Genomic DNA, 17,492 nt, shown 5'->3' on the forward strand with positions numbered 1-17,492 from the left:
GACATGTCCCTGAATCTGCATATTCCTGAATCTTTGTCTATCCTTGAATCTTTGTGCATCCTTGAATCTACATGTCTCTGAATCTTTACATGTCCCCAAGTATATAGCATATGACCTAGTAGCTATATACCTCTATGGCTGGTTGCTTATGAAATTTTGTGTTCCATTATCCATATGCCCCATCTCTGTGTACTCCCAAGTCTTTTGTGCCTCTGAAACACTGTAATCCAGTGTACATGTGTCTCTGAGTCTCTATATTCTTGTATCTGGGTATCACTGAGTCTTCGTGTTCCAGTGTCTTAATGCTCATGGGTCTGCATATGCCTCCTTCCATGTACTTGGTGTCTGTATATCTCCAGAACTTTGTTGTCCATGTCCATGCCTCTATTGGTGCTTTGGTAGTTATCCTCTTGTCCATCTATTTCTCCCTTATTTTGTCAGTGTCTCTGTAGTTTTGCTTCATTTTGTTATTGTGGCTGTGTCTTAAGTTGCTCTGTTACTTGATGCCTTTCTTAGTCCCTAGGTCATTTTCTCTGGGTCTCTATGAATATGTTCCAGTTTCTATGGGTTTGTCTAGGTGTCTCCCTGTATCTCTTTCTATCTTACTCTATCGTGGTTTTGTTTTGATCTGATTCACCACATCTGAGTTCTCTGCCTCTCTGTATCTAGTTCCATGTTTTTTTTTAAATCCTTGAACCACTATCTTTAGGTTCCTGTGTTGAATTCACTGTTCCCATCCCTTCATTTGTGATATTGGTTTCCTGTTTATGTGTCACTATTCTCGGTGTCCCTTCATTCTGTGTGTCTTTGTATTCCTGCCTCTCTGGATAGATTTCTTTGTCTCTGTGTTTCTGCCCATTTGCTTATATTCTGTGTCTAAGTTTGTTTGTACCTGTCTCTACCTTTCCAGTTGTGTTCCTGTGTCTATCCTCTGTCTCATGTGACTGTGTTTGTGGGTTAACATTCCCATGTCTAACTGTTCTGGGTCTCTGTATTTGAATTCCTGTGTTCTTTTTGTCACTGGTCACAATGTACCTGGGTCTGCACCTTGCCTATCCTTCCTTATGTTTCTCTTATATGGCCTAAACCCTATCTCTTCTGTCGTCACTGTTCAAGTACCTTAGACTCTTTTCTTTGTCTCTGGATCTCTGAATATATGAATCTGTGTTCCTGTCTGACTCTTTGTGTTCCTTTGCATGTGTCTATGTCTCTGAGTCTTTGTTATCAAATCTAGGACCGTGTAATGTCTCTGTTTTTACATCTTTGTATGTCTTGGCTCTGTGTCTCCATGTTCTTTCATCTTCTTCCCTGTCTGCAGGTCAACATGTCAGTGTATCTCTGTTTTTTTTTTTTTTATCTTTCTGTCATTGGTATCTTGAACTTAGGTCCTGACCAGTGTCTCCCTAGTTGCCTTTGTGTCCCCGTATCTCTGTGTGTTTTGATTTTTCTGTTCCTATGTCTAGATCTCTTTGTGTATCTATTTCTAAGTTTATATGTTCTTATGGCTAAGTGTCTTCACATTAACCATTGAATGTATGTCCCTGAATTACCTTGTTTTTATCTCCTTGCATTGTTGTGACAGGGACAGTAACTCAAAATCATGGGGTCATAGAGGCTCAGCAAGAGAGCATCTGTTTTTCTCTCTAGATTTTTATTCCTGATTCTGTTGCCTTTGTATGTCTGACTCTTTCTTTGTATGTCTGTATGTTCCTATATCCATGGTTTCTTTTGTTCTGATATCCCTGTGGCTTGTGTTTCCATAGTCTCTGTCCCTGTATTTCCATGTTTGTGTCCTTGTTGCTATCTTTCTGTGTGTAATTCTGTGTCTTTCATTGTGAGCATATATATTTGTGTGTGTACTGCTATTTCATGGGATCTCTTTGTTTATTTCATTCATCAGCAGATATTTACTAAGCACCTACTATGTGCCAGGCACTGGGGCTACATGGATAATTCATAAAAGGCCCTTGCCCTGAAAGAGCTTACATTCTAAGTTAGGGATCCAGATGAGTAACTAGATGATTATTACACTGTATGATAAGTGCTGTAAACTAGGAGGGGGTGGGATTAGGTATAGGAACATGGAAGAGGGAGCCAAACTCAATCTAAGGAAAGGGTCAGAGAAGGCCTCTTAGAAGAGGTGGCAACTGAGAGGTGAAGGGTGAATTAAATTTACTTATATAAAGTAAAGAAAGAGTGTCCCATGCAGAAGGAAGAAATCATGCAAAGATCCAGTGATGGGAGGGAGTGTGGTTTGTTATGGAAACTCCAAGAGCCTTAAATATACCCTGAGAGCCAGAGAAAGTTGTGACCAGGACAAGAGACTCAGTTTTTGTTTTAAGAAAGTCACTTCCAGGGGTGTTGTGAAGTATGGATTTGGCGGGAGTAGAGACTGGAGACAGGAAGGACTGTGCAGAGATAGGAATCCCTAAGCCTGTAGGTCCACAGGTCTGCATATCTATATGTTTATATATCATAGTATATGTATCTCTTAGCACATGTGTGAGTGTATGTCTTTGTGTCACTAGGTCTTTGTCCCTGGATCACTCTATGTGCTGCCTTCTGGATGTCCCAAATTCAAGTCTTCTTGTTTTGGTGTTCAGGAACCATCACAGGACATAGGCAAGGTAGGGCTGGCCCAGCAGCTGCTCTACATGAGAGCGTTTCACCAGCCAGCAGGAAGCCCAGCGGGGCAGCAGCCTTGGTGACTCCTTCAGCAGCCTTTTGCCTAGAACTACAGGCACATCTGGATCTTGGTGCCTCCGCAGACAAGGCCCATTGGGCCCTTTCACTAGTTGGATATCTGTGTGCTGGAACTGTCCTGAGAAAGAAAATATCAGAGTTGTGTCCTTAGTCCCTGATCAGAGCTCTGAGAAGATCCTAAAGTAGGAAAACCAGAAAGAAAAGTAGGGAGGTGGATGGGAAGCAAAAGCATGGAGAAGGGAAGAAGATGGTCACTGTGGGAAATATGGAGGATCCAGATGTGACAGGGGTGTAGTATGGAAGTAGGAAGCTAAGACAGATAAGATAGCAGAGGAAGGAGGACAGCCAGATTTGGAGGAGAGATAGAGAAGATTGGAGGGAAGGAGAGAAGTACAGGGAGACCCAGAGGAGGAAAAAGTATCTATCCAACCCAATGTCACTGTCCAAACTGTTGGGGGCCTCTTCCTCAGGTTCTACTAGTATCTCTGAACCTGCAGTCTCCTTCACAGTAGGATAAAGATCCAGAGAGAACTTAATAATACTCTCATCTGACTGTGTCTCTTCTCTGCTTATAACCTTTCATGGCTTCTCATTGTCTTTAGGATAAAACCAAATTCTTCATCTTGGCACCGAGTTCTGACCACTCCAGTTCTAGCTTCTCCAATCTCTATTCCTTTCACCCATATTCTTGCTCAGCCTTCTAATGCAATGTAGGCAGTTCTCTTTTTCTCCTGTAGAAGGTCTTTCTTGAGCTTTAAGGCTGAGCAAGATCTCCCTTCCTGGGTTCTTCTAGTTCCCTAGACTACTTTCTATTCAGGATTGATCCCTCCCTGTGATCACTGTTCATGTCTGGACCTTTCTTTTTCTCAGACCAGGAGTTCCTCAAGGGTAGAGCCTGCTCTGATTCCTCTTTGTGATTGGGTATTCAGAGTGCTGGGAGCCCACTGGCCTTTCATCCTGCCAAAGGTCTCTCTTGGGACTGGTGTCCCTTTGCTCCTATCAGCCTTAGCAGTACTTACCTATTAGGCCACGGGCTGAGGAGCTGAGACCTGAGCCATTGGCCACATAGAATCCCAAGTGGGGTAGTTGTAGTGTGCTGGGATGTCTGTAGCGGTGCCGGAGGATGAGGAACTCAAGGTAGTTTCCAATGTGGAGAGTGAGGCGGGCTGCAGCAGCTACTTGGAGCTTTAGTTGGGGCTTCCTCACCAGTGCAGGCTGGTCCCAGGACAGGCGCAAGGTGCTCTCACCTTGCACAGATATGGAACTACGGCTGATGGTGATAGTGTAAGCCTGAGGTTTGTCTGTAGTGATTTTGATGATCTGGAAGTAGGTGCGGGTCTGGTCCTTGTGGCCTGGTCTTGGTGGTGCTCCAAGCAGTTTCCCAGTGACATGCAGCCCTGGAGCAAGGGGAGTATAGGTCCAGAGCATGGGCTTTCACCTGAGCATTCACATCATTATCCACAGTATGAGCAGGGATGAGGTCTTGGGGCCCAGGGTCCAGATGAACTACTACAGATTTGTGGCTAGAAGTCTAGCTTGAGAGAAAATAATTCCACCATGGTCCACCCTTAGTTTTTTGTGTGTGAGGACAGGCAATATGTGTGCACATGCTCACCCCAGTGTGGTGATTTGCACATATATGTATGTGTTTATGAGAGAGAGAGAGAGAGAGAGAGAGAGAGAGAGAGAGAGAGAGAGAGAGAATATGTTTGGTTATATTGGGAGGAGTATCTCTGGGCATGTAAGTGTATCTCCATGTTTGAAGAAGGTGGCATGACAGAGTGTGTCTTTTGTTGTATGTTAATGTATGCCTTGGATATGTTGGTGTTCTATGATTTGGTACAATAGTGTATGTTATGTGTGCCTGGTTGTGTGTTGTATATACCGATGTATATCTGGGATGTCAGTGTGCAGGATATGGATATGTGTCATCACATGTGTGAATATGTCTGTGCACCATTGCATTTATATGTCTAGAGTACTAGATAATGTGTGCTGTCTTTGTGTGCTGAATTCCTAGAAATTGGGATGAATCTGGGAGTATCAGTTCTTGTGTGTCTGAGTGTGTTTATTGTGTATATCTGGACATGTATCATGTGTTGCTGTGTGCCTGGATGCATATTTGCATATTTTAGTATGAGGAATGTAAAAATAATTTACCATATGCCCCAGTGTGTGTGTTTCTGACCTGGTGAATTTGATAGTTCAGTCAGAGAGGCAGGCATAAAGAAAATCATAATTACAAATGGTGATAAATGCTGTACACAAAACAAATGTTTTTGTGCATTTTTTTGTGTGTGTCCTCATGTGTTTTTATGGGTTACTGGGTGTTAGTGAGGTGCCAAATATCTGGGGATATTGACATGAGAATATTGGCTGTGGTGTTGTGTGGAGCTGAAGTTACTGTGACTCTCACCTGCCTTCGGGTCCTCTATGAGCTGCAGCAGATCTCCTGGGCGTCCATCAAGTGTGAAGCAGATCCTCTCTTCTGAGTGTGGGATGTGGATCACAAAGTGGGGGTCCCCATCCACTGTAAGGCAGGAGATGTAACTCTGAAGTTATGGTCTTGGAAAGAATGGGATGGAGGAGAAGGGAAGTGGCTATATCTATTGAGAGAGAGACAGAGAGAGAGAGAGAGAGAGAGAGAGAGAGAGAGAGAGAGCCCAGCCCTATCCAGTGCATGAGTTGTCCTGTACTAAAGAAGGAGGGTGATGGAGATGGCTGGCTTACCAGAGGATGAGAAGGTGAAGATTCTTGGAAATGTGCCTGCAAAGGAGAGAGAGCCTGAATAGTGAGGGACAGATCTAACACATTACTAGGAACCCTGAGACACCATGGCCTCTGAATCACCTCATCCCACACAAGGGCCAAATTCCTGAGCTCATCATTTCAGGTTTTTCTAGAATCTAGCCCCTTCCTAACTCTCCAATGTTTTCTTTATGCTGTAGCTCAGCTGAACTGACTATTCTTATGAGTGCCCTGCCTTCTGGAGTTATCTTTTTCTCCTGTTTTTCCTGCCACCTGGAATGTTTTCTTTTTCCTTAACTACCAAGGAGAAGTTCCTAGTTATTTTTCAAGGCCGGCTCTATTAATGGATTAATGGGTTATCAAGAGATGACTTTGTTATAAAAATGAACTCTGTCTACTTTGCTCTGTTTCACTGAACCACTTTGGGACTCTGCACAGGGTTCCTGTAACAAGGAGGTTCTCAGAAATATAGCTCTTCAACCTTGGACTTCTCAGAATTCAGAACTGTTGGATGAACAAACCTTTACTCTTTATAAATTACCTAGTCTATTGACATTCAGTTATAGCTACCTAAAATGGATTGAGATAATGGGAATTGCATTAAGCTGCAAAATTTATGGTTATTTACTATGTAAGCAATAGAAAATTAATACTTCAATTTTTCTCTGAGTTCCCATAATGACATTAAGAATTCTAATTAAGTGGAAATGAAGGCTTAAGGGCTCCTTGCTTACCTTTTGCTGAATCCACAGAACTTCCCTGAGTGTCCATGCTCCCTCCAGTTCCTCCCAGAGTTTCCTCAGAATCGCCATCCCAATGTGGATTTCCTGCCACACTCAAAGAAATAAGAGAAATCCTTCATACTCTCAGGGCAAAAGTTCTCTGTTCACCAAAGGGCCCGTCTTCCTTCTGACTAGGAAAGCCCACACTGGCTTCTCAAAACGACCATATCTAGGACTGGGAGTTTATGTTCTTAACAATTTCTTTGTCTTTCAAGCCCAGATATGTACAACGTTCTTCTTCATAGCATTCATACATACATAATACACTAATTCATTCAAGCATTGCTTAGGCTTCAGGGATATGATGTTGGAAAAGACAGACATGGTTTCTGACCTGGTAAATTTGATAGTTCAGTCAGGGAGGCAGGCATAAAGAAAATCATAATTACAAATGGTGATAAATGCTGTACACAAAACAAATAATGGATTGAAGTGGCCTGCGGGGGAGGGCTGATAAGGAGATCTGATCTAAGATCTAAGGCAGAACTGGAATTTTAGAGGCAATGGAAAGGAATGAAAGTAGTAGGAAGGGGGAGGGCAAGTAGAGAAAGTAACTTGAAAGAAGTTCCTGAGTGGAGGCTAGGAAAGAGCCCATGGGAGGAGCAGAGAGAAGACCAGTGGGGCCCTAAGTCTAGAAAATGAGTGGAGAGTGGGAGAAGATGAGGACAGAGAGTTATAGGGGTAGGGATCACTGAATGCAAGGCTTTGAAGGCCATGAAGAGGACTTTGGATTTCATCCCCAATGTGATGGGAAATGCTTGGGGGAAATTAAGTAGAAAAGTAACCTTAAGAGACTTGTGACTTTAAAAGATTCCTTTGGCTGCAGGGGGAGAATGACTTGTACCAGGACAGGAGAGGAAGCAGAGACCAGTGATGAGGATGGAACAGTTTTCTAGATGAGATGCAATGGTGTTCTGCTCTGAGATAATGACAGGGTTGTGATAAGTGGGTGGATTGGGGAAATATATTAGAGGTAACATTGCCAGGAACTGGGGATGGATGGGATATTGGGGGCGGGTGAGGGAGAGGGATGTGTTGAAGAAGATGTCATTTCCAAATTTGCATCTCTATAATTTACTGCCACACTCAACTGTTTTAAATCTTTCCCTATAAGATCACCCAGGACGTGTCACTCTTTCCTATAGGAAGACAGAAGAGTGGAGTGGTGAGGCACATTTATTTTGGGACCAGATTTTATGGGTTCAAATCTCTGACTAGCTGTGTAACATTAAAGAAGTTATTTTACCTCTGTGTAATTTAGTTTCCTTATGTGTAAAGCATTTATAAACAGTCTCTTGTGAGAATCAAATGAGAGACAACCAAGTACAATATGTAGAAAAGTACCTGCACATGGAAAGAGCTAAAAATGTTATTACATTATAGTCTTTGGGAAACTTAAAGGTAATTATCATCATCTTCCCAAATTTGTATGCCCCTCTTATTAAGCAGGGATGTTCCTGGAACACAGAAAAACCAATCAGACCTCTGCTGCCAGAGATCCTCCAATTTATAATCCTATATATCTCTCTCGCTTTGGAATTATCATAAATTCTCTTGTCCAACAATGCAAATTTCAAGACTACAGCTTGACTAGTTTGTTTTTGTTCAACTTTCCCAAGGTCTTTAATTCTGTGCTTATGTACTGAGGCCCAGAAATGTTAAGCAACTAGTCCAAAGTCCCAAAGCAACTAAGCAAACAGCTAGAATCTGCACATGCCTTTTAGATTCCCAGCTCCTAGTGGTCTTCATTCACACTCTCTTTTGCCCACCATGACTTGCCCTTTTGCTCACGGCACTTACCATCTTTATCAGGAGTGAGGAAGGTATAGAAAGCTGGTGGGTTCAAAGACTCCACAAACTTGGACTCCATCATTGACTCAGATAGCAGCTCTAGCTCCTCTGGAAGAAGGAGCAGACCGATGGCCTCAGAGAGGGTGCTGGAAGGCAGCAAGATTGGCAGGTTTGGAGGGCTGCCTTCTTGCTTAGAACTGGAGTTGTTGGGTAGGACCATTGTTGGGACCCCCAGCATAGATGGTCCCAGTGCTTGCCTTGTGCCCTGGGGCCTTAACAACAGGTCTTGCTGAGGCCAGAGCCTTCCAGTGAGTAGCAGAGAAGGTGGAGTAGGGGTAAGGCGGGCAGGGAGGGGTTCTTCAAGGACAGAGGTGGTCATGGTACTGCTGGGACCTGTAGAACTTGAGACTGTGTTTGAGAATGTGTTAAAGCTCTGAGAAGGTGGGGGCCTGGGTCTGGCAGGTCTAGGGGGTAGTGGAGTTTTCGGTGTATGGGGGGTTGGGGTTCCAGGTTTGGAAAGTGATAAGTTTATAGAAGTTTGGTGAGGTAAGGTACTAGGTTTAAGAGGTGATAGGATTTTAGGGGTCTTAGGCAAGAGGATACCAGGTCTAGGGTGTGGCAGGTTATTTGGGGTCTTGGGAGCAGTAATTTTAGGTCTGGTATGTGGCAGGTGTTTGGGGATTGGAAGTATAGAAACTCCAGGTCTGGGCTGTGACAGGCTTTTGGGTGATTGTGATGTGACTACCCCAGGTTGTGAGTGTGATGGGGAGTCTGTTTTAGGTCGTGATGGATTATCAGGTTTAGAATGCTGTGGGCCACCTTTAGTCTGGGCCAGGAAGCCAGAACTCAGAGGTAGAACTTGTGTCTTAGAATTCATGGGTGATGTAACACCAGGATTCTGATGTGATGGAGTGCCAGACTTTGTAAGCAATAGAGTACTAGAATTTGAGGGTGTAAGGGCAACATGTTTTGTCTTGAGAGTTGGGTGGGCCAAGGTGCCAAAATCTTGCACTAGAGTTTTGGGCTTTGGGTGTGCTGAGGTGGATAAGGCACTAGAGCTCTGACCCAGTGGCTCTAACTCGTTGGAACTGGACATCTTTGTAGAAGTCATAGCAGTTGAAGTTTGTTTTATAGGCCTTGATTTGGGGGAGACCTTGGGTACCAAGGCTGGCTGAGCTGTGCCAGTCCCTAAGCCATGGTTGCTGCTGGATGAGGGCATGATGGTGGTTGGCCCGGCTGTGGTGGATGGCTGTCTCTTGGCTTCCTCACTGGCTTCCTTGGGCTGCACCATGACCAGTGAAGTCAAAGGTGTGACAAAATTGTATTCCAGGGATAGGTTGAGGATTTTGGCAGCCAGCAGATGGCGAGTGGTGGTGTCACGGGCTTGAAAGCGTGCCTCCAGCAGCTCTCTAATGGTGACATAGGCCCAGAGGCGGCGGATGAATAGGGCTATGTTGAGGGCTGGCTCTCCTGGGCAACCAAATGCCTTCTGGCTGCTGTTGGTGGCTCCTTCACTGTGGCGTGCCACAAGAAGCTGACCCTTGGGGCCACGGGCTGCTAGGTGGATGCCCAGTTCATGCTCACCTGGCTGTACCTGGCCAGCTACCACTAGTTCTGAGCCACCAAAGTAGTTGGGGAAAAGAGTCCAAGAGGAGGTCCCAACCATGCCGCCCAGATAGTCCAGACGCACATCTGCCAGCAGAGGCATGGATATCTCCTCATAGAGGCCCTCTAATTGCAGGGCTGCATCAGTGTCCTCATATATGCGTCGGGCTACTCCCCGGTTCTCCAGGGACAGGCGACGCAGCAGTGGGAAATCAGCATCATCCCCAAAGGCCAAACTGAATAGGGATACTTTATGGCCCAGTGCCTGACGAATGTTGGAGAGGATCACACTGGGGGTCGTCACGCCGGCTGTGGGCTCCCCATCTGTTAGGAAGATGATCAGAGGGATCCTCCCCATACTGGGGCCCCTCCCAGGTTCCTGGTTGCTATGGTTCAGCACTGAAGCAGCCGCCAGCAGAGCTGCATTGATGTCAGTCCCTAATTGGAGAGAAGATTGTGAGACCACGTTCTCTAGTCACTTCTACCCCCACTGCAGACACACTGGATACTTCACCAATCTCCCAGGCTTAGTCATATCTCATCTTCTCTCTTTTTGCTGCTTATCCTTCCCAACTCCTTTGGCCCCATCCATATCTCTGAGACCTGATGGTAGGGCCCATACATCCTTGGCTTTTATAATTTTCTGTCTTTGATTGTTCTTCAATTGTTTTTTTTTGGGGGGGGAGTGTCTCATTTCCTAGTCACACTGGCAGCTACCCAAAGATAGCCTCCCCACTTTCTTGCTACAGGGGAAGAAGTTGACAGGAGGGGTGGGTGGGAGAGACTTCAGTAATTGAGAGGGGATTGATCAAAAGCAGAAATCTGCTCAAATACTTAAAAATAAATATCTAGATTATTGATTTTAAAAGTCTTAGCAAATTCTTCTGAGTATTTGCTTTGAGGAGGAAGAAACTCAGGACCTAAGATAAATGTGCCCTAAGATACATAGGGAATCAGCTTTCTATTGGGAAAGGGAGATGGGAGGGTAACACAGAGCATGAAGGGACATATTTATATAAAATGAGACGGTTTCAGGCACTGTGAGAGGTGAGGAGGATGGGAAGTAAAGAGAGGGTTTTGGGAATTTTCAAAATCACCAGTCTGCCCATTTGGGTAGGGAGGTCTAACACTTACAGCCATCAGCTTCCATGCGACCCAAGTAATCCTTGGCACTGTGGACATTCTGGATAGTAGCCTGGATCGAACCTCCAGCTTTCCAGACACTAATTGTGTCAGAAAAGGAGATGATGTTGAAGTAGTCATTGGCTTGCAGGTCACTGAGGATCACATTCATGGCTTTTTTAGTCTGTGGGATATGGATGAAGTAAAGAAGATGGGACAAGACTTGAGTTTTGTGAGCTTGAAAGGCTCTTTCTATGCAAGGCACTAAGGTCTAAATGCTGTATGGCTTTAAGACACTCTGACTTCAGCATTCAGTAAGTCTAGTATTATCAAGTCAAGATGCTCTATGGGCTTTTCAGTTCAAGGCCTAGAATTGTATTATCCAATATGGCAGCCACTAGTCACATGTAGCTATTTAGATTGAAATGTGAATTAGTTAAAATTAAAGAAAAATTTAAAATGTAGTTCTTTACTTGCAATAGCCACATTCCAAGTGTTCAATAACTACATGTGACCAGTGGTTACTATAACTAGATAGCACAGAATTTTAGAATATTTTCATAATCAAAGAAGTTCTAATAGACAGCAATAGTCTAAAAAGTCAAACTCTGTTTTTAGAGCCCTAGAATCCATGTGTTCTATGGTTCCTAACCTTATGACCCAGGACTCAATGAGTCCAGGACTCTAAAGTTCAGGAGTCTTCAGATTTCAGGTCTGTGTAGCTATCTCTCAATGACTTTGTTTTGGTTTTGCTCTAATCTGTTATCATTCTCACTCTCTGTTTATTCTAGGCTAGTCTTCTCAGCAGCCTCCAGATAACCGAGATTCTGCTTTATCTCTAAAACTATGTTCTTGTTGTGCCTTTTAGCACACCCTCCCACTTCCTCTTTATTTATTCAGATCTTCATTATTCTTTCAGGTGTTCCTTCTCCAGAAAGATCATCTTTGAGATGTCTACTTTTACCCTTCTCACCCAGATAGTCCTTGTCACAGACTGTTCACTCTTCAGACACTTATCAAATCCTCTGAGAACAGGGCTTAGAATGCTGCTTCTTCCTGTCTCTTTCCTCCATGACAATACCTAACATAGGGCCAGGCACATAGTAGGTTCAGGGAATAGGTTATGCACATTATAGTATTGAGTATCATTTATAGAACGCTTACTGTGTTCCAGACACATATTAAATACTTTAGATGCATCAGCTCATTTGATCTTTACAGAAACATAATGCAGAAGGCACTAATGTCACTCCTGTTTTTTACTGAGGCTCAAAGAGGCAAAGTGACTTTCTTATAATCACACAGCTAGTAGTTAATGTGTCAGGCACTTAAATTCCTATTTGAGAGATGCCAAATCCAGCGATCCTAAGAAAATATTGTACATCCTTTAGACAGGTATGGATTTCAGAGACCACAAGAAGGACATTTGAGATTTGCCTTCATGTACTCCTTAAACTGATAGATGTCTTGAATGCTGCTACGTGGTGTCTTTCTTACCACTGGGAGAGCTCATGGTTAGGTCATGGATCCTGGAGTAGGGAGCTGACTGTTGTTTCCCTTGTGAGAGGGCTGAGGCTTAAAATTATGGCCTTTCATATGACTATGCCACCAGTGTAAATCCACATTATGTACACCCACAAGAATGGTATCCTAATTGGAATGGGTTGTACTCCATATATGTCAAAATATACTCTACTGTCATGTATATCTAAAAACAACAAATAAGATTTTTTAAAAATGAAAAAAATATGGCCTTTCCCGAGAACAACAGTAGAAAAGTGAGTGGCTGGGGACCAAGAAGGTTGAACCTCTTGTCAATCAGGGACAAAATATGTTTTTAGAAGTCTGTTGTTTAATATCCACTTGTTTTGAAATTTCCCAGCTATCTTAGTTATTGACTACTAGTTTAATCCCACTTGGTCTGAGAGCATAGTTCGTATGATTTATATTGTTTTACATTTGTTAGGCTGTGTTTTATGGCCCAGAATGTAATCTGTTTGTAAATGTTCCTTGTGAGCTTGAGAAGAATGTGTATCCTGTTGTTGGTAGAGGAAGTATTCTACAAATGTCAATTAGATTCTGTTGATTGATGGTGCTGTTCAGGTCAACTCTATCCTTACTGATTTTCTGCCCGTGAGATTTGTCAATTACTGACAGAGGGATAGTAAAGTCTCTAATTATAATAGTGGATTCATCTTTCTCCTTTCGGTTATATTAATTGTTACCTCATGTATTTTGGCACTGTTGTTATGTGCATTCACATGAAGCATTGTTATGTCTTCTTGGGGGATTGGATTCTTTATTAAAATAGTATGCATTTGCTTCTCTGTTAATTTCCTTGCTCCAAAGTCCATTTTATCTTAAATGAATATATCTTCCCCAGTTTTCTTTTGCTTTGAGTTTGTATGGTATATCTTTCTCTTTTTCTTTACTTTTATTCTACCTGTGTTTTTATATTTGAAGTTTCATATTTTTAGAGGAAGAGAGAGAGAGAGAGAGAGAGAGAGAGAGAGAGAGAGAGAGAGAGTTGAATTTTGTTTTATTATCTGCATTGGCAATGCATCTCTCTCTCTTTCTCTCTCTCTCTCTCTCTCTCTCTCTCATACTGGGGATTGAACCCAGGGGTGCTTAACCACTAAGCCACAACCCCATACCTTTCTTTATTTTTTATGTGTTATAATTAGTTATACATGACACTAGAGATAGGGTCTCACTAAGTCACTCAGGGCCTCACTAAATTGCTGAGGCTGCCTTTGAACTTGTGATTCTCCTGCCTCAGCCTTTCTAGTTGCTAGGATTACAGGAGTACACCACCATGCCAGGGAATCTGTCTTTTAATTGGCATATTTAAAACATTCATTTTTAAAGTGATTTACTGATATACTTGGATTAATATTTGCCATATATAACTGCTTTCTGTTTGTTGCCTTATTCTTTATTCCTATTTTTGTCTTCTACTCATTTCTAAGTTCTGTAGTTTTAATTGAGTATTTTACACTATCTAATTATTTCTCATCTCTTATCATATCCAGTTGAAAAAAATTTAGGGGTTGTCCTAGATTTTGCAATGTGCACCTGCAACTAATTCAAGGCCACTTTTAGATAATACTGTACAGCTTCATGCATAGTGCAAGTACCTTGCAACACAGTATTCCTAATACTTCCCTCGCATCCCTTATAGCATTGTTTCATTAATTGTACATATACATAAGTCATGTTCACTTAGTGCATTTTGCTATTATGATTTTGAACAAATTGTTATCTGTTAGATAAATTAAAAATAAAAATAAAATATTTTATTTTACCTTCATTTATTCCTTCTCTAACACTTTTTCTTCCTTTATGTGATCAAAGTATTTAAATATACTATTTTTCTCCTTACCAAAAAACTGCTTTCAAAAATTCTTGCAAAAAAAGGTCAACTGCTGGTGATTCCTACAATTTTTGTTTGAGAAATTAAGTTCTTAGTTCTTTTACACTGGAAGGAAAATTTTGAAGTATTGACAATGCTAAGCTGGGGTGGTTTTCTGCTTTGACACAAAATATTTCACTCCGCTCTCTTTTGTTTCCATGATTTCTGAAGAGAAGTATCATGTAATTCATATCCTTATCCCCCTAGAGGTAAGGTGCTTTGTTCCTATGGCTTTTTTTTCAAGATTTTCTCTTTCTCTTTGATTTTCTACAGTTTGAATGTGTTATATATAGGTGTAGTATTTTTTTTTATTTTATCATGCTTGGTGTTCTTTGAGCTTCTTGGAGCTGTATGCTTTGGTGTCTGTCATTTCTTTTGGAAAATTTGCATCCATAATTACTTCAAATATTTCTTTTGTTACTTTCTCTATTTTTTGTTACTTTTTCTTCTCATTTTATTATTCCTATTCCATATGCATCATGCTTTTGTAAGGGTCTTAGGGTTGTTTCATGTTCTGGGGTATTTTTTCCATTCATTTTTGAGAAGTTTCTATTGATATATTTTCAAGCTCACTGTCTCTTTCCTCAACCATGTCCAATCTCCTGATGAGCTCAACAAAGGCAGTTTTCATTCTTTTTTTTTTATTTCTAGCGTTTTTATAGGGCTTCCATATCTCTGATACTTACATTAACCATCAGTTTTTGCATTCTGTCCAATTATTTCATTAGAACCCTTGGCATTTTAATCATATATATCTTAAATTCCTGCTCCGAAAATTCCAGCATCTTCTACAAATCTGAGTCTGGTTCAAATGATATAATTATGTCTTCAGATTTCAGGATTTTAAACCATTTTACATCCTTTTTAATTTTATGTTAGAGTAGACATGATGAAACCAGTAAATGGAAGTGAAGCAGATAGACTTTTAATGTGAAGTGTTATATCATCTACCTGAGACTACATTTGTTGTTGTCAGTAGTTGAAAGGGTCAGAGGCTAAAAGGTACTCCAGTGTTTGTATTTTCATCTCATCTATGTCTTTTGTTTTCCCTAAGGACTTTCTTCTTAAGGTCTAAAGCTTCTAGTGCTTTCACCTGTAGCCTCCATATATTGTGCAGTGATTGAGTTGATGTGTTCCAGTGTACGGTGAGAAGAAGTGATCTACAATATTTTGGTTAGGTCTACCTTTTGGTGAGCTAATGGCTCAAAACTGATTTTGAGACCCTACCCCATGCACTGTAATGGACACAAGAAGGCTGAAAAGTTCTGAAATTGAGTACATCCCTTTCCCTACACTGAAGACTGGGGATCTTACTACAGGTTGACTGATTGCTAAAACATAACTCAGTCTTAGGTCTCAAGTGCTCTGTGATTGAAAGCTTTAAGACACAAAGACACTACTTTATCAGGACATTCAAACATCATTCTAGAGCCTCTGAGTATTATGGTTTGAAATGCTGCTTCTAGAACTTTATAGATCAAGGCACAATGTCAAAGTTTCTGTTATCTATGACCCTAGAATGCTGAGTCAAGGGTGACTAATAGAAGTGGTATCATTAAAATTAATGAATCCCAGAACTTTTAAACCTATAACAAGGGTACAATATAAGACTAGGTCTTTACATTTAAAAACTTAACTAAGAAAAATCACACCAAAACTCATGACTTTGGTAAAAAAAAAAAAAAAAAAAAAAAAAAAACCCGTCTCCATTATCTAAAGTTTTATTGATTCAGAATTCTATGAACACGGGGCGATCTGGATTGAGGGTTTTATGACCTAAAGATAAACTGGAAGGGAGAGTTACTAGAATTTTCTGTTTTCATGTCTACATGGTTCCTGTTATGTAAGGTGCCAGGGACCAAGAGGAGACCTCGCTATAGGAGACTAAAGGGTATGGGAAGGAAGGACATTGAGACTTGGGGAACCTAGAGTTCCAGCACTCACAGCTTTATGAGCTTTATGAACCATCTAATGCCAAAACAGGGTCCTTCTTACCTGCTTCATCTTGGTACCAAACATGGAGCCACTCACATCAATAACAAACACCACATTCTTTTCCACAGGCTGGAGGCCTCGGGGGGCAAAGTAATGAATAAAATAGCCACCATAAATCTGAACAAAAAGAAGGGAAACCAAAAAGGACTGTGAGAGCAGATTTAATCAGGCCCATCTTATCCTCCTGCACGACAGCCCGCTAGGACTGCCAGGATCCTAGGACTTCTTTCTCACTGTTTCTAGTTAGAGGCATGTGTGCAATTGTTTGCTCAATGTCCTTCTCCCCCCACCAGAACTCTTCTGTTCAGACCTTCATCCCAGGCCTTGCCCAGAGCTGTGGAGTGAAGGAGACTGGCTTGTGGCCCAGGGCTCCAAGGATCAGGATTTCTGTAATATGTGAGTTCCTGTCCGTGAGAGAGCTGGGCTTGCACAGTCTTCAGGGTCCCCAGGGACACTTTGCCTGGGCTCCAGGAACTGTAAGTATTGTTTTAACCTCCCTCAATAGAGTGAGCCTGGGGCCCAGCTCATTGCTGCCAAGGGCTGGGAATTTGCAGGGCCTCCCTCTCCTCCTAAAACCTCCTTTCTGCTGTTGCTGGGCAGAGCAGGAGGGGAGGAGGCAGCAGAGGCCAATTGAGCTGTGTGTGCAGAGGGGATTGGTTACACCAGGTACAAATGCCTTGGGCTGCCCTGGCTGTGATTGGCTGCCGAGTCTCTCCCCCTACTCCATCTCTCTCTGGCTCTCTCTGCAGAGCCAGGGGGCTGGGCAAGCTGAGCAAAGGGGAGGGGGCCAGAAGGTCCCTCAGCACCAGTGTCTGCTCAGCCCAGGGTTGTCTGGGCTTGCTGAGCCTCTGAGATCCCTGAAGCCTGAAGCAGGCCTGGCTCTGGGAGACTGGCTCATCCTCCACTTGGCCCTCAGGTGCTCTGTGACCAGAAGGCTGGACACTGGCTCCTCCTACCTCACTGGGGAGAGAGGAGATGGGAGGCCCTTGCCCCCCTTTGAATGAGTCCATAGGTGCACATGCGGCTTCTGTCTCCAGGTGATCCTGGCTCTCTGTCACAGTTCCCCAAGGCATGAATCACTCAACCTACCATTGCTTAAGCCATGAGAGAACTCAGCTGGCCTCGAGTATGACACCCTACAGGGGTAGGGAGAACTGTCATGCATATCATGCCACCCATGCTTGGTCCCAAGCTAACCATATCCTATTGTGACACCTGGAGCAGTACCCAGCTCACCAACCTCTCGCTGGCTCCTCCACAATCACCCCACCCCACCTTCTCAATTCAGGAAGAATGTGAAGGGCACCAGGACACACACTTGCACCACCCACCTG

The 17,492-nt window shown here is 42.8% G+C and overlaps 1 protein-coding gene across 2 annotated transcripts in view; it reads right to left on the bottom strand.

The window, feature by feature from the left end:
* Nucleotides 1-2,609: 2,609 nt before the first annotated feature.
* The window catches only part of Itih6 (inter-alpha-trypsin inhibitor heavy chain family member 6), a 28,421-nt gene continuing 13,538 nt past the window's right edge, over nt 2,610-17,492 (bottom strand). Inside the window, exons 6-14 of one of the 2 annotated variants that reach the window (XM_077107538.1) lie at nt 16,159-16,275; nt 10,764-10,935; nt 8,282-10,067; nt 8,034-8,170; nt 6,186-6,278; nt 5,434-5,469; nt 5,120-5,233; nt 3,723-4,100; nt 2,610-2,821 (exon numbers count right to left, since the gene is read on the bottom strand). In XM_077107538.1, the coding sequence (XP_076963653.1) occupies nt 2,610-2,821; nt 3,723-4,100; nt 5,120-5,233; nt 5,434-5,469; nt 6,186-6,278; nt 8,034-8,170; nt 8,282-10,067; nt 10,764-10,935; nt 16,159-16,275 (3,045 nt within the window). Of the gene's footprint in view, nt 2,822-3,722; nt 4,101-5,119; nt 5,234-5,433; nt 5,470-6,185; nt 6,279-8,033; nt 10,068-10,763; nt 10,936-16,158; nt 16,276-17,492 lie in introns of both variants that reach the window. The other variant, XM_077107537.1, reaches the window with a different exon arrangement.

The sequence above is a fragment of the Callospermophilus lateralis genome, chromosome X (assembly GCF_048772815.1).
Source record: "Callospermophilus lateralis isolate mCalLat2 chromosome X, mCalLat2.hap1, whole genome shotgun sequence".
Lineage (NCBI taxonomy): Eukaryota > Metazoa > Chordata > Mammalia > Rodentia > Sciuridae > Callospermophilus > Callospermophilus lateralis.